Source organism: Oncorhynchus tshawytscha, linkage group LG33, assembly GCF_018296145.1.
Source record: "Oncorhynchus tshawytscha isolate Ot180627B linkage group LG33, Otsh_v2.0, whole genome shotgun sequence".
NCBI classification, from domain to species: Eukaryota; Metazoa; Chordata; class Actinopteri; order Salmoniformes; family Salmonidae; genus Oncorhynchus; species Oncorhynchus tshawytscha.
In genome coordinates, this window is record NC_056461.1 from 42,680,841 (window position 1) to 42,703,448 (window position 22,608).

The 22,608-nt window shown below is 42.2% G+C and overlaps 1 protein-coding gene across 1 annotated transcript in view; it reads right to left on the bottom strand.

Annotated features, from left to right (window-relative positions):
* LOC112247577 (short transient receptor potential channel 4-like) overlaps positions 1-22,608 on the bottom strand; it is a 125,374-nt gene that overhangs the window by 52,845 nt on the left and 49,921 nt on the right. Inside the window, exons 4-6 of the mRNA XM_042311556.1 lie at positions 19,745-19,885; positions 13,781-13,957; positions 8,122-8,322 (exon numbers count right to left, since the gene is read on the bottom strand). Of these exons, the coding sequence (XP_042167490.1) occupies positions 8,122-8,322; positions 13,781-13,957; positions 19,745-19,885 (519 nt within the window). The remainder of the gene's footprint in view (positions 1-8,121; positions 8,323-13,780; positions 13,958-19,744; positions 19,886-22,608) is intronic.

Here is a 22,608-nt window from a genome sequence, read left to right on the forward strand (position 1 = left end):
ATGTGTGGAGAAAAAAAAGATACACCACACCAACATCAAAACCTCATCTCAACGGTACAGTATGGTGGAGGAAGCATCATGGTTTGGGTCTGCTTTGCTGCCTCAGTGCCTGGACAGCTTTCTATCATAGATGTAAAAATGAATTCCCAACTTTATCAAGAGATTTTGCAGGAGAAAATACGCCTTCTGGCCCCAGTCAGAGTCCTGACCTCAACCCGATTGAGATGCTGTGGCATGACCTCAAGAGAGCAGTTCACACCAGACATTCCAAGAATATTGCTGAACTGGGGCCGGCAGGTAGCCTAGTGGTTAGAGCATTGGACTAGTAACCGAAAGAACAAATCCCTGAGGTGACGAGGTAAAAATCTGTCGTTCAGCCCCTGAACAGGCAGTTAACCCACTGTTCCTAGGCCGTCCTTGAAAATAAGAATTTGTTCTTAAATAACTTGCCTAGTTAAATAAAGGTAAAATAAATAAAAAATAAAAACATTTTGTAAAGAGGAATGGCCCAAAATTCCTTCTGATCCGCAACTACAGAAAACATTTGGTTGAGGTTATAGCTGCCAAAGGAGGGTCAACCAGTTATTAAATCCAAGGGTTCACATACTTTTCCCACCCTGCACTGTGAATGTTTACACGGTGTGTTGAATAAAGACATGAAAACGCATCATGATTGTTGTGACCTAGATGAAGGTCCGATCAAATGTTATGACTCATTTATGCAGAAATTCAGGTAATTCCAAAGGGTTCACATACTTTGTCTTGACACTGTATCTACCTCCATCACTCCAGTATCCCTGCACATTGTAAATATGGTACTGGAACTGACCCTGTGTTTATAGTATGCTTAATTACTTTCTTCACATTTCTTCTAATTTCTCGTGTTTTTTAATCTAGCATTTCATTGTTTTATTGCGATGTTGGATTTTGAATTTGCAAGAAAGGCATTTCCCTGCACTTGTGCATGAGAAATATGTATATTTTTAAAGATACATCTCTGTTGATGTCACATACATTCTGGAGTGTCTGTCTGTCTGTCTGTCTGTCTGTCTGTCTGTCTGTCTGTCTGTCTGTCTGTCTGTCTGTCTGTCTGTCTGTCTGTCTGTCTGTCTGTCTGTCTGTCTGTCTGTCTGTCTGTCTGTCTGTCTGTCTGTCTGTCTGTCTGTCTGTGTATAAATTGTCAAAGTGCCGCCCATAGTGGCTTGTCGGCGTGCTGGCAGCATATAGCAGCAATTTGGTTGTCCATCAACAATTCGCCATAGCAAGTTTTTATGAAGGTCTGGTTATTAAATGGGTCAATACTTTCACCCACTCTCTGATTCATGACTTTATTCAGAGTTAAATGGTAATACGCTCTAAACCTGCTCGGGTGACAAACAAGCGTTGTTGCCCTCCAATCAAACGTATATTCAAGTGGAGTAAATACACATTGAAAATGTAAAAAAAAAAAAAATGATGTATTATTAGCTAGCTACAGTGCAGGCTAACTCAAATGAGCTGCTAACATAGCTAGCTAGTTACAGTATCTAGCCAACTTTACATATTGTATAGCTAGCTAGCTAAGTGAATTTAGATAGCACGCTAATATGAATTAAGGTAGCTGGTGATATCTAGATGTAAATATCAAAAGGCTCCTTTAACAGCTTCTACCCCCAAGCCATAAGACAGACAGACAGACAGACAGACAGACAGACAGACAGACAGACAGACAGACAGACAGACAGACAGACAGACAGACACACACACAGAGAGTCAGACAGATAGACAGAGAGACAGAGAGAGCAAGAGAGAGATAGTGGGTGGGGGAAAGCAAGAGAGAGAGAGAGAGAGAGAGTGGGGAGAGAACAGAGAAAGAGAGACAGAGAGAGAGAGAGAGAAACTGACACAGAACCGCAGATAGACAGATAGTGAAAAGGGAGTGAGATTATTATTTCATGAGGCTATATCGTCCATCTTGTCTGCCACCCCACCATGTCAACACTGTTCTCTCTGTATGGCTGTAAAACTCCACTTCTGTTAGTCTGTCAGACCTCGCTGTCTGCACTGTCTTAGACTGAGATGAAGGATGACAAAATACTACAGTAACCTCCGACTTCCTCAGGATGTATATCTGTGTGGAATAGCAGTATACTATCGTCTCCTACCTCTTTCTGGTGGTATGTGATGGCCAGTCTGAATCTAGTCAGGTCATAGGCTATCCAGAAGGCCAAAGTTAGTTACTTTAAAGAGCAGTTCTCTCTCTGTGGGTCTAACCACAAGAAGTTCCAGAAAATGGTTAAAGACCTGGAGAATAAACCCTCCTCCTCATAGCTGCTCATGTCCCTTCATGGTGATGTTGTGGTATTTACTGACAAGAAGCACATGGCTGAGCTCTTTAAAACTTCTTAGGACTAGGTCCCTTTTTTCTCCACTTCCTGTCTGAATGACATGCCCAAATAAACTGTCTATAGCTCAGGCCCTGAAGCCAGGACATGCATATAGTTGGTACCATTGGAAATAAAATACTTTGAAGTTTGTAGAAATGTTAAAGTAATGTTGGAGACTATAACACAATAGATATGGTAGGAGAAAATCCAAAGAAATCCTCTTAGAAATGCAAGAGATAGGTCATATTGAAAATTAGCTCCCAGGATGCAATTCCTATGGCTTCCACAGGGTTTCAGCAGTCTATGTTCAAGGTTTTCAGGCTTGTAACTTCCAAAACGAATTAGAAATAACCGTTTTATTAGAAGGACACAGTCTTAGAAATTGGTGTTTGCGTGCGCCATGAAGACATTACGCACCTGCTAAAATCGGTTTCCTATTGAACATACTTCTTTCTGAAACAAATATTATAGTTTGATTACATTTTAGGATATCTGAGGAGTAAATAAAAATGTATTTTAACTTGTTGAAACAAAGTTTAGGGGTAGATTTTCGCATTCCTTTCTCTGCAAGTTGAATGAGTGGATTACTCAAATCGATGGCGCCAACTAAAATGACTTCTTGGGATATAAAGAATATTTTTTTTTCTAACAAAACGAAACTACATGTTATAGCTGGGACCCTTTGGATGACAAATCAGAGGAAGATTTTCAAAAAGTAAGTCAATATTCAATCTTTATATGTGAATGTATGAAACCTGTGCCAGTGGAAAAATATTTTGATGTGAGGCGCCGTCCTCAAACAATCGCATGACATGTTTTAGCTGTAATAGCTACTGTAAATCGGACAGTGCAGTTAGACTAACAAGAATTTAAGCTTTCAGCAAATATAAGACACTTATATGTACCTAAATGTTTAAAGTCCATAATATTTATGATTATTTATTTGAATTGCACATCCTCCAGTTTCACCGATCCTTAATTAATCACCACTTCTATAAGTCAAGATTCCTATTTGACTCAGTCACACCTCATTCCTGTCCAGCACTTCCTCTTCTCCCAGCCCTTCCTCTTCTCCCAGCCCTTCCTCTTCTCCCAGCCCTTCCTCTTCTCCCAGCACTTCCTCTTCTCCCAGCACTTCCTCTTCTCCCAGCACTTCCTCTTCTCCCAGCCCTTCTAATCTGACTAGCCCTGCTGCTCCTCCCACTTTTTCCACCTGCCCCGCTACAAAGTTTCTCACTGAGTCTGAGGTGCTAAAGGAGCTCCTTGATTTAAAGGGGAGATCAAGCTGATCCTAACTGTTATAGGCCAATGTATATCTTGTCCTGTTTATCAAAAGTGTTGGAAAAAAACTTGTCAATAATCAACTGACTGGCTTTCTTGATGTCTATAGTATTCTCTCTGGTATGTACTCAGGTTAGGGATGTGTCACTGTAACCTTAAAGGTTCTAAATGATGTCACCACTCTGCTCTAAGCAATGCTGCTTATTTTTATTGACTTGGTCAAAGCTTTTGATACGGTAGACCATTCCATTCTTGTGGGCCGGCTCAGGAGTATTGGTGTCTCTGAGGGGCCTTTGGTCTGGTTTGTTAACTATCTCTGTCAAAAAGTGCAGTGTATGAAGTCAGAACATCTGCTGTCTCAGCCACTGCCAGTCCTGTGTGTCTCCCCAGCCTGGTGAGTCCTGTGCCTGCGTCCAGCCCAGAGCCTCCAGAGACAGCCTCCAGCCCGGAGTCTCCAGAGATGGTCTTCAGCCCGGAGCCTCCAGAAACGGCCTCCAGCCCGATCCCTCCAGAGATGGTCTTCAGCCCGGAGCCTCCAGAGATGGTCTTCAGCCCGGAGTCTCCAGAGATGGTCTTCAGCCCGGAGTCTCCAGAGATGGTCTTCAGCCCGGAGCCTCCAGAAACGGCCTCCAGCCCGATCCCTCCAGAGATGGTCTTCAGCCCGGAGCCTCCAGAGATGGTCTTCAGCCCGGAGTCTCCAGAGATGGTCTTCAGCCCGGAGTCTCCAGAGATGGTCTTCAGCCCGGAGCCTCCAGAAACGGCCTCCAGCCCGATCCCTCCAGAGACGCCCGCCTCCAGTCCGGAGCCTCCAGCGACGACGGTCGCCAGTCCAGGGCCCGCTACGAGAGGGTCCCCAGACCGGGTTCGGCGGCGAGGGTCCCAGCACCCAGAGGTGCCACCAAAGTGAGGTGAGCCAGGGGTGGAGTGGGGTCTGCGTCCCGCACCTGAGCCGCCACTGCGGATAGATGCCCACCCAGACCCTCGCCTAACGGTTTAGGTTTTGCAGCCTGAGTCCGCGGGGGAGGGGGGGGGGAGGTACTGTCACACCCAGACCTTAGATCCTTTTTATGTCTCTATTTTGGTTTGGTCAGGGCGTGAGCTGGGTTGGGCATTCTATGTCTTGTGTTTCTATGATTTTCTATTTCTATGTTTTGGCCGGGTATGGTTCTCAATCAGAGACAGCTGTCTATCGTTGTCTCTTATTGGGAACCATACTTAGGTAGCCCTTTTTCCCCACCTGTGTTTGTGGGAAGTTGACTTTGTTTGATGGCACAGAGCCTTATAAGCTTCACGGTTTGTTTTCTATTGTTTATTGTTTCGTAGGCGTCATTTCTTAAATAAAGTCAAATGTACGCTCACCACACTGCATCTTGTTCCACATCCTTCAACAGCCGTGACAGGGTCATTAGAAATGAATGGGTGAGACTACAATTAGTGTATAACATTGAGTTCAGGCACATGCCCATTCATCAGATGAGCACCACACTCCCCTTCTTGGCTTCCATGGCAACCTTTCCCCAATAGAATATTTCCCCCATGGGAACCACACCTGTTGGCATTCTCACAAACAATCGCAACATTGTTTCAATAATATATATATATATATATATATATATATATATATATATATATATATATATATATATATATACTTTTCTCGCAGCTCTGGTATATAAAGCTTTTTTGAGGCATTGCTCACAATTCATTCTGTGGTAGCATAATGACCAAAATATATACTGTATGTGAGGCTCTTGATCATATCTTTGATCATGACACTGGTGAGGAGGAGAGAGTCCTTGCTAAACTTTGACACAAAGTAGTCTGTGATAAATATCACAATATATTTCACGTGAGTATTTGTTTTAGTCAAAATAATCCTCAAACTAGTTGTATGAGCTCAGGTCAATGAGGCCTACAGGCCATTAATAGCAAATAGAAGTTCAAAACTTGTAATGTTCACAACAACTTAAGTTGATAAAAAGATCTAACACAACATTAGGTGATAATATATGTATTATTATGGATTTATAACCAGCTATAATGGGGCGGTCATTTTGGACCGGGAACACAGAATAAATTCACATCAAACGAACACAACAGGAGGGTTAAATTAAATTATGGGCAGAAAGACAAGTTCAACTCCATCTTTCATCAAATCAGATGGCTTATTCATCACAAAACCATTTGACGTTTCCAATTATTTTATTTTATTGGCAAAGTGGGCAGACGTAGGCAGGACAATAACAAAGAGTGAGCAATGGTTTATATGCATAAAAAAATGTAGGAAAAGCAAAAAGTGGAAGTTTGAGGAGGAAAAAAATATTGTTATCGATCAATAATGACAAACCTCCTGGCATTGGCAACTTAGATGGAAAGCTACTGAGGATGAGAGCTGACTGTATTGCCACTTCCATCATATTTTAATTATAATCTGAGCCTAGAGGAAAGTATTTGTCCTCAGGTCTGGAAGGAGCCAAAGTACTTCTGCTACCCAAGAGTGGTAAAGCAACCTTTACTGGTCCTAACAGCAGACCTATCAGCTTGCTGCCAGCTCTTAGCAAACCATTGGAAAACATTGTGTTTTACCAAATGCAATGCTATTTCTCTGTAAATAAATTAACAACAGACTTTCAGCATGCTAATAGAGAATGGCACTCAACATGTACTGCACTGACACAAATGACTGATGATTGGTTGAAGAAATTGATAATAAGAATATTGTGGGAGCTGTACTGTTATAATTCAGTGAAGCCTTTGATATTATTAACCATAACCTGCTGTTGAAAAAACATGTGTTGTGGCTTTTCAACCTCTGCCATATTGTGGATTCAGAGCTATCTCTAATAAAACTCAAAGGGGTTTCTTTAATGGAAGCTCCTCTAATGTTAAAAATGTAAAGTGTGGTGTACCACAGGGCAGCTCTTTAGGCCCTCTACTCTTTTCTATTGTTTACTAATGACCTGCCGCTGGCATTAAACAAAGCATGTGTGTCCATGTATACTGATGATTTAACCATATACGCATCAGCAACCACAGCCAATGAAGTCACTGAAACCCTTATGTAGTGTTGTGGTCTCTCTCTTCATGTAGTGCTGTGGTCTCTCTCTTTATGTAGTGTTGTGGTCTCTCTTTATGTAGTGTTGTGGTCTCTCTTTATGTAGTCGTGTGGTCTCTATTTATGTAATGTTGTTGTGTATCTCTTGTCGTGATGTATTAGCGTAGTAGTGTAGTGTATTTGTGTAGTACTGTAGTGTGTTAGTGTAGTGCAGTACTGTAGTGTGGTAGTGTAGTATTATAGTAGTGTAGTACTGTAGTAGTGTAGTGCTGTTGTAGTGTTATGTAGTACTGTAGTACTGTAGTAGTGTAGTATTGTAGTATAGTACTGTAGCAGTGCAGTGTAGTACTGTAGCAGTGTAGTAGTGTAGTAGTGTTATGTAGTACTGTAGTAGTGTAGTATAGTGGTGTAGCAGTGCAGTGTAGTACTGTAGCAATACTGTAGTGTAGTAGTGTAGTAGTGTAGTACTGTAGTAGTGTAGTATAGCAGTACTGTTGTAGTGTAGTAGACTGTAGTACTGTAGTAGTGTAGTAGTAGTGTATATATACACTGAACAAAAATATAAACGCAACACGCAAAACTGTCAACGATGTAACTGAGTTACAGTTGGTCTATGGAAATTAGTCAATTGAAATGAATTCAGTAGGCCCTAATCTATGGATTTCACATGACTGGGCAGGGGCTCAGCCATGGGTGGGCCTGGAAGAGCATTGGCCCACCTTCGGGGGAGCCAGGCCCAGCCAATCAGAATGAGTTTTTCCCCACAAAAGAGCTTCATTACAGACAGAAATAATCCTCAATTCCATCAACTGTCCGGGTGGATGGTCTCAGAAGATCTTGCAGGTAAAGAAGCTGGATGTGGAGGTCCTGGGCTGGCGTGGTTACACGTGGTCTGTTGTTGTGAGGCCAGTTGGACGTACTGCCAAGTTCTGGTGGTATGGTAGAGAAATGAACCTTCAGTTCTCTGGCAACAGCTCTGGTATTCATTCCTGCAGTCAGCATTGCCAATTGCACGCTCCCTCAAAACTTGAGACATCTGTGGAATTGTGTTGCGTGACAAAACTGCCTTTTAATTGTCCCAAGCACAAGGTGCACCTGTGTCTTGATCATGCTGTTTAATCAGCTTTTGGATATACCACACCTGTCAGGTGGATGGATTATCTTGGCAAATCACAAATTCTCACCAACAGCGATGTAAAGAAATACATTTGTGAGTAATGACAATCTCTGGTAATCTTTGATTTCAGCTCATGAAACCAACACTTTACATGTTGCTTTATATTTTTGTTCAGTGTAGTGTAAACCCCTACCTCCTTCCAGTGGTATTTAACAGACAGTTTGAGTCTAGCCAGGTAGTTGTGTGTAGTATAGTAGTGTGTAGTGTAGTAGTGTAGTAGTGTGTATAGTATAAACTCATACCTCTTTCTGGTGGTATTTAATAGCCAGTTTGAGTCTAGCCAGGTCGTTGTTTCCCTCCTCCTCCAGCAGGTTGATGTCGTCTCTGTAGTTCAGGATCATCTCCAGCTCTCTGGAGCTCCTGGTCTGATCCAGAAGGTCTTTAGCAAACTGCTTACACTGTTGGGATAACTCCTCATACTCCGACTTAAACTCATTCTCCACCTGGGGTAAAAGGGAGCGCAGAGTATATTAATTCATTAATTCAATGAAAAAACCCAGGGCCCATCAAAGATCATCATAAGATTAGCTTGGAGTGGAAGGGATCTTAATTTACTCAACCAACGAACCACCCGGCGAGCCAGCCTATCAGCCTTCTTCTTCTTCTTCTTCTTCTTCTTCTATGAGGTTTAACGGCGGTTGGCAACCAATTTGTTGTATTACCGCCACCTACTAGACCGGAGTACAACTCCCTTACGCTTCATAGATAAAATGTAATAAATAAATACCTTACCATCTAACACTACACTTTCAAAATTATATAACATGAACACCAACGTTACTCCACTAACTAAATGTATTTATTCCTCATGTCATTATCCCATTTAACACATCCTGTAACTCTTCTGGTGTCAAGTCAAAATACCTCTCTGCAGCTGTCACCACAACCTCAATTTTCTGCAACTTCAGTTCCATCCCTGCAGTACTCGTGATAACCATTGCTATAAATGATAAAAATCCAATCTTACTAAATCTTACATATCACTTTTTGGCCTATCCCTCTGTACAGGTACATATCTACTACTCATCTACCACTCATCTCAGGATCCCTCCCCCTTGACCCATCTTCCTCTACTTTCTTCACTGCCTCAGCATATGACAACTTCTGGTCTACTCTAACCCTGGAAACCTCAACCTGCCTCTCTCTCGCACGGGACGTTTCTGATCCCCAGCTCCATGGGCACCCCTACAATTAACACCTTCCATTACTTTCCCCAATTCTACACATTCCTTTGTCTAAATGCCCTTCTGTACATTTCTCACTCCTTGGACCCTCCCTCCTACACACTGCTGCCACATGCCCATAAGCTGGACACATGTAACATCGTAATGTATTAGGCACATACGCTCATACAGGATAACTTATATACAGTTGAAGTCGGAAGTTTACATACACTTAGGTTGAAATCATTAAAACCCGTTTTTCAACCACTCCACCAGTTTCTTGTTAACAAACTATAGTTTTGGCAAGTCGGTTAGGACATCTACTTTCTGCATGACACAATTCATTTTTTCAACAATTGTTTACAGACAGATTATTTCACTTATTTCACACTGTATCACTATTCCAGTGGATCAGAAGTTTACATACACTGTGCCTTTAACAGCTTGGAAAATTCCAGAAAACGATGTCATGGCTTTAGAAGCTTCTGATAGGCTAATTGACATCATGTGAGTCAATTGGAGGTGTACCTGTGGATATATTTCAAGGCCTACCTTCAAACTCAGTGCCTCTTTGCTTGACATCATGGGAAAATCAAAAGATATCAGCCAAGACCTCAGAAAAAACATTGTAGACATCCACAAGTCTGGTTCTTGCTTCGGAGCAATTTCCAAATGCCTAAAGATACCACGTTCATCTGTACAAACAATAGTACCCAAGTATAAACACCATGGACCACGCAGCCGTCATACCGCTCAGGAAGGAGACGCGTTCTGTCTCCTAGAAAAGGAACGTACTTTGGTGCAAAAAGTGCAAATCAATCCCAGAACAACAGCAAAGGACCTTGTGAAGATGCTGGAGGAAAAAGGTACAAAAGTATCTATATCCACAGTAAAACAAGTCTGATATTGACAAAACCTGAAAGGCTCCTCAGCAAGGAAGAAGCCACTGCAAAAAATCCAGACAACGGTTTGCAACTGCATATGGAGACAAAGATCGTACTTTCTGGAAAAATGTCTTCTGGTTTGAAAAAAAATAACTGTTTGGCCATAAAGCCATTGCTATGTTTGGAGGAAAAGGGGGGAGGCTTGCAAGCCGAAGAACACCATCCCAACCGTGAAGCAAGTGGGTGGCAGCATCATGTTGTGGGGGTGCTTTGCTGCAGGAGAGACTGGTGCACTTCACAAAATAGATGGTGTCATGAGAAGGAAAACAACATCTCAAGACATCAATCAGGAAGGTAAAGCTTGGTCGCAAATGGGTCTTCCAAATGAACAACTACCCCAAGCATACTTCCAAAGTTGTGGCAAAATGGCTTAACCTCACTAGGGTATGTGGGTCCCACATGGCCAACATCCAGTGAGATTGCAAAGCGCCAATTTCAAATACAGAAATACTCATTATAAAAATTCAGAACACGAAATATATTTTACATAGGTTTAAAGATTAACTTCTTGTGAATCCAGTTGTCAGATTTAAAAATTGCTTTACGGCGAAAGCATACCTTACGAATATTTGAGAACATAGCCTTGCAGAGAAATCATTACAAACAGTAACCAGCCATGTAGAAGAGTTACACAAGTCAGAAATAGAGATAAAATCAATCACTTACCTTTGATGATCTTCATATGGTTGCACTCAGAATACATTCATTTACTGAATAAATGTTCCTTTTGTTCGATAAAGTCTCTTTATATCCAAAAACCTCTGTTTTGTTTGCAGGTTTTCTTCAGTAATCGACAGGCTCAAACGCAGACAAAACAGGCAGACAAAAAATCCTAATTGTATCCGTAAAGTTAATAGAAACATGTCAAACAATGTTAATATTCAACCCTCAGGTTGTTTTTAGCCTAAATGATCTATAATATTTCAACCGGACAATAACGTCTTCAATATAAAAGGTAAACAAGAAAGGCACTCTCTCGGGATTGCTCATGAAAAAGCTCTGTGTCACGTCAGGGTCCACTCATTCAGACTGGTCTTACTTATCAGAATACAAGCCTGAAACAATGTCTAAAGACTGTTGACATCTAGTGGAAGGCATAGGAACTGCAATTTGAGTCCTAAGTCAATGGATACTGTACAACTGGCATTGAAATGAAAACTACAAACCCCCCCCAAAAAAAAACTTCCTGAATGGATATTTCTCAGGTTTTCGCCAAATCAGTTCTGTTATACTCAGACAATATTTTAACAGTTTTGGAAACTTTAGATTGTTTTCTATCAAAATCTACCAGTTATATGCATATCATATATTCTGGGCCCGAGTAGCAGGCTGTTTAATTTGGGCATGTTTCATCCAAAATTCCGAATGCTGCCCGCTACCCTAGAGACGTTTTTAGGACAACAAAGTCACGGTATTGGAGTGAACATCACAAAGCCCTGACCTCAATCCTATAGACAAATTGTGGGCAGAAATGAAAAAGTGTGTACGAGCAAGGAGGCCTACGAACCTGACTCAGTTACACCAGCTCTGTCAGGAGGAATGGTGCAAAACTCACCCAACTTATTTTGTGAAGCCTGTGGAAGGCTACCTGAAATGTTTGACCCAAGTTAAACTATTTAAAAACAATGCTACCAAATACTAATTGAGTGTATGTAAAGTTCTGACCCACTGGGAATGTGAAGAAAGAAATGAAAGCTGAAATAAATCATTCTCTCTACTATTGTTCTGACATCTCACATTCTTAAAATGTGAAAAACTGAGTTCAGATATATTTGGTTAAGGTGTATGTAAACTTCCAACTTCAAGTGTGTCCTAGATTCACTTTTGTCAGGCAAAGACTTGACTTCAAAATTCAAAAGAACAGACAATTACCCTTCTGTTTCCCCTGTTTCTCGCCACCCTGTCTATGTCGCATCAAATGATGAGCATCACATACACTGGGAATCTTTGCCCTCAGCTGGTCAACGTTTAAATCTACTGCTACCCCAGTTATCACTCCTTTCATTGGTGCCCTTTTCTTGAGAACAAAACAATTAACTTTTCTGGCCCCCAATTGTTTTACTCCGGGCGCCTACCTCTGACCAGCAGAAACACAAACAATTAACACTAGATCACTTCTGGTTACCTTCACCAATTCCAAATTACTTAACTATTTTTTCACCCACCGTGAAACCACAAATGGATCAGCCAAAAGGCAAGAGTCCACTTTTTCCATAAACTTCACTCCTACTGTCAGACTCATCTTTATCTTGAGCCTCGGTTCAAACCTCGGACTCAGGGAACTTCACCAAACCTTCCACCTCTGATACTTCACCCTCATTCACTTCCATTTTCCCTCCTGTCTTCAGCCTCTGCTTCTTCACTATTTTAACAGTTTTGGAAACTTTAGATTGTTTTCTATCCAAATCTACCAGTTATATACAAATCATATATTCTTGGCCCGAGTAGCAGGCCATTTAATTTGGGCATGCTTTCATCCAAAATTCCGAATGCTGCCCCCTACCCTTCTTCCCTTCTTCTTTAACAAACCATCTCCCTTTTTTCCACCATTCTTATTTGATTCAAGTGCACCCTCTTCTTCCTTCTTTCTCTCTTAAACCGTCTCTCCCTCTCAATTTCCCTTAATCCCTCTTCCGTTTTCCAAGTATACGTCTCCTCATGATAATACTGCACTACTCCTAACCAGCATCTCGTTCCCGCCTTCTCCAGGGACTCCATCCCTGATCTGTTTCACCTGTCCTTGTGATTGTCTTCACCCCCTCCAGGTGTCACTTATTTTTCCCCGGTGTATTTATCCCTGTGTTTCCTGTCTCATTGTGCCAGTTCGTCTTGTCTGTTTCAAGTCAATCAGTGTGTTTTTCCCTGTGCTCCTGCTTTTGCTATTCTCTCTTTTGCTAGTCCTCCCGGTTTTGACCCTTGCCTGTTTTCTGGACTCTGTATCCGCCTGCCTGACCATTCTGCCTGCCCTGACCTCAAGCCTTCCTGACCATTCTGCCTGCCCTGACCTCAAGCATTCCTGACCATTCTGCCTGCTCTGACCTCAAGCCTTCCTGACCATTCTGCCTGCCATGACCTCAAGCCTTCCTGACCATTCTGCCTGCCCTGACCTCAAGCCTTCCTGACCATTCTGCCTGCCCTGACCTCAAGCCTTGCTGACCATTCTGCCTGCCCTGACCTCAAGCCTTGCTGACCATTCTGCCTGCCCTGACCTCAAGCCTTCCTGACCATTCTGCCTGCCCTGACCTCAAGCCTTCCTGACCATTCTGCCTGCTCTGACCTCAAGCATTCCTGACCATTCTGCCTGCTCTGACCTCAAGCCTTCCAGACCATTCTGCCTGCCCTGACCTCAAGCCTTCCTGACCATTCTGTACCCACCTGCCTGACCTCAAGCCTGCCTGCCACTCTGTACCTCCTGGACTCTGATCTGGTTTTGACTGTGCACAACCATTCTCTTGCCTACCCTTTTTGGAACTAATAAATATAAAATACTCAAACCATCTACCTCCAGTGTCTGCATCTGGATCTGGCCCAGAGCCCTTATACAAACAGCCAGCTAATCAGCCAAACAACTAATCAATCAGCCAATCAATCAATCAGTTGCCCCTTGATTGTTGTAAATGAGAATGGGTTCTTAGTCAACTTACCTGGTAAAAAAAAGGTCAACTAATCAATCAATAGATCAACCCCCTCCTCTCCCCTGTAACTATCCCCCAGGTTGATGTTGAAAATGAGAATGTCTTCTCAGTCAACTAATCAATCAATAGATCACCCCCCCCCCCTTGATCAAACTTCACCTTGCTAAGCTCCTGTAGTTCCCAGCTCAGTCTGAATGCTGTGAGGAAGGGGTCTTCACTGGAGAGGGCGATGAGGGAAGGGCTGGACAGGGCTCGGTAGATGTTGAGACGGGATCGGGAGTGGCGAAGGCTGTCCACATCCGAGCTGGACACACACTCCACACAGTTACAACGCACCTGGAGACACAAGACACACCCTCCACACAGTTACAATGCACCTGGAGACACACGACACACCCTCCACACAGTTACAACGCACCTGGAGACACACGACACACCCTCCACACAGTTACAACGCACCTGGAGACACACGACACACCCTCCACACAGTTACAACGCACCCGGAAACACAAGGTACACCCTCCACACAGTTACAATGCACCCGGAGACACAAGACACACCCTCCACAGTTACAATGCACCCGGAGATACACGACACACCCTCCACACAGTTACAACGCACCCGGAGACACACGACACACCCTCCACACAGTTACAATGCACCAGGAGACACAAGACACACCCTCCACACAGTTACAATGCACCAGGAGACACAAGACACACCCTCCACACAGTTACAATGCACCCGGAGACACAAGACACACCCTCCACACAGTTACAATGCACCCGGAGACACAAGACACACCCTCCACAGTTACAATGCACCCGGAGACACACGACACACCCTCCACACAGTTACAACGCACCCGGAGACACACGACACACCCTCCACACAGTTACAACACACCCGGAGACACACGACACACCCTCCACACAAACCCCTTTATCTGCATCCATGATATTCTTTACATCAAACCCACCTCAAATGGACACCCCGTTATCTGCAACACACTAATAAATGCTGAATTAAAAACATCTCAATTTGGGTGAATATTGGACAGAACACATTGGGTCACTTAACAACCCATTGCCAGGACAAGGTTGGGTTGTTGATGTTAGGTTCTAGATGGGCAGTATTTGTGTCACATGCATTTGAAATACCCATTTCAATTACTTCTGAGTATTTTGTATGTTGTATTAAACTGGGCTGAACTACACTCCAATGTATTTGGTGAAAAAATACTTTCAAAACCTGCAATTTGTATATTCAAAATACAAAATACTTTCCTATACCATTTTTTTCCCCCCCAGCGGATCGCAATTGTGTGGCTCCACTTCACCTTGCATTGATATCAGAAGTCTGATGGTACTATGGTGTGATAAGAGTGTCTCTTAAATGTAAAAATGAACAGTCTGTGCATATTTGTAAACAACAGCTGGTGCAAGAAATCTAAGGAAGTCTCTAGATTTTGCTTGCCTGAAGTAGAGTATATTGTGATAATCTGCAGGCCACACTACTTGCCTAGAGAGTTGTCAGCTATTCCTTTCGTGGCTGTTTATTTACCACCACAAACAGATGCACTAAGACCGCACTCAGTCAGATGTATAAGGAAAAAAGCTAACAGGAAACCACTCACCCAGAGGCGGCGCTATTGGTGGCCTGAGACTTTAATGCAGGGAAACTTAAATCAGTTCTACCAAATCTCTATCAACGTGTTAAATGTGCAACCAGAGGGAAAAACATTCTAGATCACCTGTACTCCACACACAGAGACGTGTACAAAGCTCTCCCTCGCCCTCCATTTGGCTAATCCGACTACAGCTCTATCCTCCTGATTCCTGCTTACAAGCAAAAATGAAAGCAGGAAGCACCAGTGACTTGGTCTATAAAAAAATGGTCAGATGAAGCAGATGCTAAACCACAGGACTGTTTTACTATCACAGACTGGAACATGTTCTGGGATTCTTCCGATGACATTGAGGAGTACACCACATCAGTCACTGGCTTTATCAATAAGTGCATCGAGGACGTCCTCCCCACAGTGACTGTACGTACATACCCCAACCAGAAGCCATGGATTACAGGCAACATTCGCACTGAGCTAAAGGGTAGAGCTGCCGCTTTCAAGGTGCGGGACTCTAACCCGGAAGCTTACCAGAAATCCTGCTATGCCCTGCGACGAACCATCAAACTGGCAAAGCGTCAATACAGGGCTAAGATTGAATCATACTACACCGGCTCTGACGCTCGTCAGATGTGGCAGGGCTTGCAAACTCTTACAGACTACAAAGGGAAGCACAGCCACGAGCTGCCCAGTGACACGAGCCTACCAGACGAGCTAAATCACATCTATGCTCGCGTCGAGGCAAGCAAAACTGAGGAATGCATGAGAGCATCAGCTGTTCCAGATGACTGTGTGATCACGCTCTCCGTAGCCGACGTGAGTAAGACCTTTAAACAGGTCAACTTACACAAGGCTGCGTGGCCTAACGGATTACCAGGACGTGTGCTCCGGGCATGTGCTGAACAACTGGCAGGTGTCTTCACTGACATTTTCAACATGTCCCTGATTTGAGTCTGTAGTACCAACATGCTTCAAGCAGACCACCATAGTCCCTGTGCCCAAGAACACAAAGGCAACCTGCCTAAATGACTACAGACCGGTAGCACTCACATCCGTAGCCATGAAGTGCTTTGAAAGGCTGGTAATGGCTCACATCAACACCATTATCCCAGAAACCCTAGACCCACCCCAATTTGCATACCGCCCAAACAGATCCACAGATGATGCAATCTCTATTGCACTCCACACTGCCCTTTCCCACCTGGACAAAAGGAACACCTATGTGAGAATGCTATTCATTGACTACAGCTCAGCGTTCAAGACCATAGTGTCCTCAAAGCTCATCACTAAGCTAAGGAACCTGAGACTAAACACCTCCCTCTGCAACTGGATCCTGGACTTCCTGACGGGCGCCCAGGTGGTGAGGGTAGGTTGCAACACATCTGCCACGCTGATCCTCAACACTGGAGCTCCCCAGGGGTGCGTGCTCAGTCCCCTCCTGTACTCACTGTTCACCCACGACTGCATGTCCAGGCACGACTTCAACAACATCATTAAGTTTGCAGACGACACAACAGTGACATCACCAACATCACTGACAACGACGAGACAGCCTATAGGGTGGTCAGAGACCTGGCCGGGTGGTGCCAGAATAACAACCTTTCCCTCAACGTAATCAAGCCTAAGGAGATGATTGTGGACTACAGGAAAAGGAGCACTGAGCACATCCCCATTCTCATCGACGGGGCTGTAGTGGAGCAGGTTGAGAGCTTCAAATTCCTTGGTGTCCACATAAAAAAAACTAGAATGGTCCAAACACACCAAGACAGTCGTGAAGAGGGCATGACAAAGCCTATTCCCCCTCAGGAAAATAAAAAGATTTGGCATGGGTCCTGAGATCCTCAAAAGGTTCTACAGCTGCAACATCCCGAGAGCATCCTGACCAGTTGCATCACTGCCTGGTACGGCAACTGCTCAGCATCCGACCGTAAGGTACTACAGAGGGTAGTGCGTACGGCCCAGTACAACACTGGGGCAAAGCTGCCTGCCATCCAGGACCTCTATACCAGGCGGTGTCAGAGGAAGGCCCTAAAAATTGTCAAAGACCCCAGCCGCCCCAGTCATAGACTGTTCTCTCTACTACTGCATGGCAAGCGGTACCGGAGTGCCAAGTCTAGGACAAAAAGGCTTCTCAACAGTTTTTACCCCCCAAGCCATAAGATTCCTAAACAGGTAATCAAATGGCTACCCGGACAATTTGCATTGTCCCCCCCCCAACCCCTCCTTTACACTGCTGCTACTCTCTGTTTGTCATATATGCATTGTCACTTTAACTATACATACTACGTCAATTGGCCCGACCAACCAGTGCTCCCTCACATTGACTAACCGGGCTATCTACGTTGTGTCCCACCACCCGCCAACCCCTCTTTTACGCTACTGCTACTCTCTGTTCATCATATATGCATAGTCACTTTAACCATATCTCCATGTGCATACTACCTCAATCAGCCTGACTAACCAGTGTCTGTATATAGCCTTGCTACTCTGATTTTCAAATGTCTTTTTACTGTTGTTTTATTTCTTTACTTACCTACACACACACACACACACACACACACACACACACACACACACACACTTTTTTTCACACTATTGGTTAGAGCCTGTAAGTAAGCATTTCACTGTAAAGTCTACTACACCTGTTGTATTCGGCATTTCACTGTAAAGTCTACTACACCTGTTGTATTCGGCATACGTGACAAATAAACTTTGATTTCATTTGGTTTGGAATATACTATATCACGATACAACTGTATCATATGCTATGCCGTTATATAATATACTACTGTATAATATACCATTATACAACTGCATCATAAGCTATACCAACATATAATATACTACACTACTGCATATACTATACCACTGTACTACTGTATATACTATACCGTTATGTAATGGACTATACTAGTGCATAATATACTATACCATTACACTACCTTATCATATACTATACCACTATATAATATACTATAACACTATACTACAGTATCATATACTATACTACTGCATAACATACTATACCACCATATAATATACCACAATAATATTGCAGAATATGCTATGCCACTATACTACTGTATCATATACTATACCGCTATATAATATACCACTATACTACTGTTTCATATCCTACACTATTTCCTAATATATTATACCACTATAATACTGCATAACATACTATACCACTATACTACTGCATAATACAGTATACCGCTATACTACTGTATCATATACTATACCACTATACAACTGTATCATATACTATACTACTGCATACTATACTATACCTGTCACGCCCTGACCTGAGTATTCTTTGTTTTCTTTATTGTTTTGGTTAGGTCAGGGTTTGACATGGGTGATGTGTTCTTTGTACTGTCTACGGGTTTTGTAGGTTTTTGGGGTTGTTTACTATCTAGGTGTTTTATATGTCTATGGTTGCCTAGATTGGTTCTCAATTAGAGGCAGGTGTATATCGTTGTCTCTGATTGGGAACCATATTTAGGCAGCCATCTTCTTTGGGTATTTTGTGGGTTATTATCTATGTGTATGTCTAGTTGCCTGTGTCTGCACTAGTATTATATAGCTTCACGCTCGGTTTGTTGTTTTTGTATAGTTTGTTAAGTGTTCTTCGTCTTCATTAAAAAGTGTGTATTCTAATCACGCTGAACTTTGGTCTCCTCCGTACGACGAACGTGACAATACTATATATTATACCACACTACTACTTCATAATATACTATACCGCTATTTAATATACTATACCACTATACTACTGTATAATATACTATGCCACTATAAAATATATTACACCACTGTATAATATTCTATACCACTGCATAATATACTATACTACTAAATAATATACTATACTACTAAATAATATACTATACCACTATATAATATTCTATACCACTAAATAATATACTATACCACTATATAATATACTATACTACTAAATAATATACTATACAACTATATCATATACTATAGTACAGTATAATATTCTATACCACTATATACTATACTATACCACTATATAATATACTATACTAATAAATAATATACTATACCACTATACAACTATATCATATACTATAGTACTGTATAATATTCTATACCACTATATACTATACTATACCACTATATAATATACTATACTACTGCATAATATACTATACCACTATACAACTATATAATATACTATACTACTCTATAATATACCACTATAAAATATTCTACACCACTATATAATATACTATACTACTGCATAATATACTATACCACCATACAACTGTATCATATACTATAGTACTATATAATGTACTATACCACTATTTAAAATACTATACCACTATACAACTATACAATATACTATAGTACTGTATAATATACTATACCACGATACAACTATATAATATACTATAGTACTGTATAATATACTATACCACTATTTAAAATACTATACCACTATACTACTTGTAGGGTTACAGTACCTCGTGTGGTTGTGGAACAGCCACTCCTTTCTGCACCAGTAGTTTGATGATCTCATAGTTGTTGGTGTGAGCTGCCAGAATGATGGGGGTGATGTCAGGAGTGAAGTCAGAGAACTGCTTGTCCAATAGGATCGGAGGAACCTGGAGAGAGGGCGGGGCAGAGGGAAAGCCAGGTAAGGATCAGTCAAGCAATCCATTCATCCACCAATCAACCAATCAATCAATCAACCAACCAATAAATCAACTCATCAACCAATCATTCAAATAATCAATCAATCAATACATCCATGTTAATGAAGCTCTTTTGACATCAACAGTAGTCACAAAGTGCTTTAGAGTAAACTGGCGAAGAGCAAGCAGAACCAGAGTGGATGAGGGGTATTCAGTGAGGAAGGGAGGAAGGGAGGGAGTTAACATATGGAATTGTTTTAAGAAAGTCGTACCATATATCATTTAGCTATTTGAATTCTAGTTTTAGGACTGCTGCATAGATCACTGAAAAAAATGTAACAATAATTTGATTAAATATTGCATTTTTAATTCATTACTATATATAGAAATACTTTGAATAACATATTCAAATGGCAAAACAAAAATATATCATAAAAAAGGTTTTGAAGTGTCTGTTCTAGGAAGAAATAAACATGTACATATATACATGTATATATTGGACACGTGTTAAACCACTTTGTTGGCACAAAACTAAACTCAGCAAAAAAAGAAACGTCCTCTCACTGTCCAACTGCGTTTATTTTCAGCTAATTTAACACGTGTAAATATTTGTATGAACGTAACAGGATTCAACAACTGAGACGTAAACTGAACAAGTTCCACAGACATGTGACTAACAGAAATTGAATAATGTGTATTCATATATTTTGTTTATGTACATATTCTTATTCATTCCTTTACACTTGTGTGTATAAGGTAGTTGTTGTGAAATTGTTAGATTAGATTACTGGTTGGATATTAATGCATTTCACTACACTCGCATTAACATCTGCTAACCAGGTGTATGTGACGAATCAGATTTGATTTGAGGTGGATTGAGACGCAGCCCATAAAAAAACTCTCTCTTGCTAACTATCTATCTTACTACACAGACAGACCTGAATGGGGACTATCTTACTACACAGACAGACCTGAACGGGGACTATCTTACTACACAGACAGACATTGATGGGGACTATCTTACTACACAGACAGACCTGAATGGGGACTATCTTACTACACAGACAGACCTGTATGGGGACTATCTTACTGCACAGACAGACATTGATGGGGACTATCTTACTACACAGACAGACCTGAATGGGGACTATCTTACTACACAGACAGACCTGAATGGGGACTATCTTACTACACAGACAGACCTGAATGGGGACTATCTTACTACACAGACAGACCTGGACGGGGACTATCTTACTACACAGACAGACCTGGACGGGGACTATCTTACTACACAGAGAGACCTGAATGGGGACTATCTTACTACACAGACAGACCTGGATGGGGACTATCTTACTACACAGACAGACCTGAATGGGGACTATCTTACTACACAGACAGGCCTGAATGGGGACTATCTTACTACACAGACAGACCTGTATGGGGACAATCTTACTACACAGACAGACCTGGATGGGGACTATCTTACTACACAGACAGACCTGAATGGGGACTATCTTACTACACAGACAGGCCTGAATGGGGACTATCTTACTACACAGACAGACCTGGATGGGGACAATCTTACTACACAGACAGACCTGTATGGGGACTATCTTACTACACAGACAGACCTGGATGGGGACTATCTTACTACACAGACAGACATTGATGGGGCCTATCTTACTACACAGACAGACCTGTATGGGGACAATCTTACTACACAGACAGACCTGGATGGGGACTATCTTACTACACAGACAGACATTGATGGGGACTATCTTACTACACAGACAGACCTGTATGGGGACAATCTTACTACACAGACAGACCTGGATGACAAACCTAAACCATATACATCAAATGGTTCTGGGATTGATTGTTCTGGCCTGCACAGCTTATGTATTCATTCCTTTTATTTTGTACTGGTTGCAAGATTGAACAATACTCAGCCCTGTGTTAAAGAGAGGAATATAGAGCACTCAGCCCTGTGTTAAAGAGAGGAATATAGAGCACTCAGCCCTGTGTTAAAGAGAGGAATATAGAGCACTCAGCCCTGTGTTAAAGAGAGGAATAGAGACTGCCCTGTGTTAAAGAGAGGAATATAGAGCACTCAGCCCTGTGTTAAAGAGAGGAATATAGAGCACTCAGCCCTGTGTTAAAGAGAGGAATATAGAGCACTCAGCCCTGTGTTAAAGAGAGGAATATAGAGCACTCAGCCCTGTGTTAAAGAGAGGAATATAGAGCACTCAGCCCTGTGCTATGGAGAGGAATATAGAGCACTCAGCCCTGTGTTATAGAGATGAATATAGAGCACTCAGCCCTGTGTTATAGAGAGGAATATAGAGCACTCAGCCCTGTGTTATAGAGATGAATATAGAGCACTCAGCCCTGTGTTATAGAGATTAATATAGAGCACTCAGCCCTGTGTTATGGAGAGGAATAGAGAGCACTCAGCACTGTGTTATGTAGAGGAATATAGAGCACCCAGCACTGTGTTATAGAGGTGAAAAGAAAGCAATCAGCCATGTGTTATGGAGAGGAATAGAGAGCACTCAGCCCTGTGTTATAGAGGTGAATAGAGTAAGATAGTCCCCATCCAGGTCTGTCTGTGTAGTAAGATAGTCCCCATTCAGGTATGTCTGTTTAGTAAGATAGTCCCCATCCAGGTCTATCTGTTCCTAGGCCGTCATTGA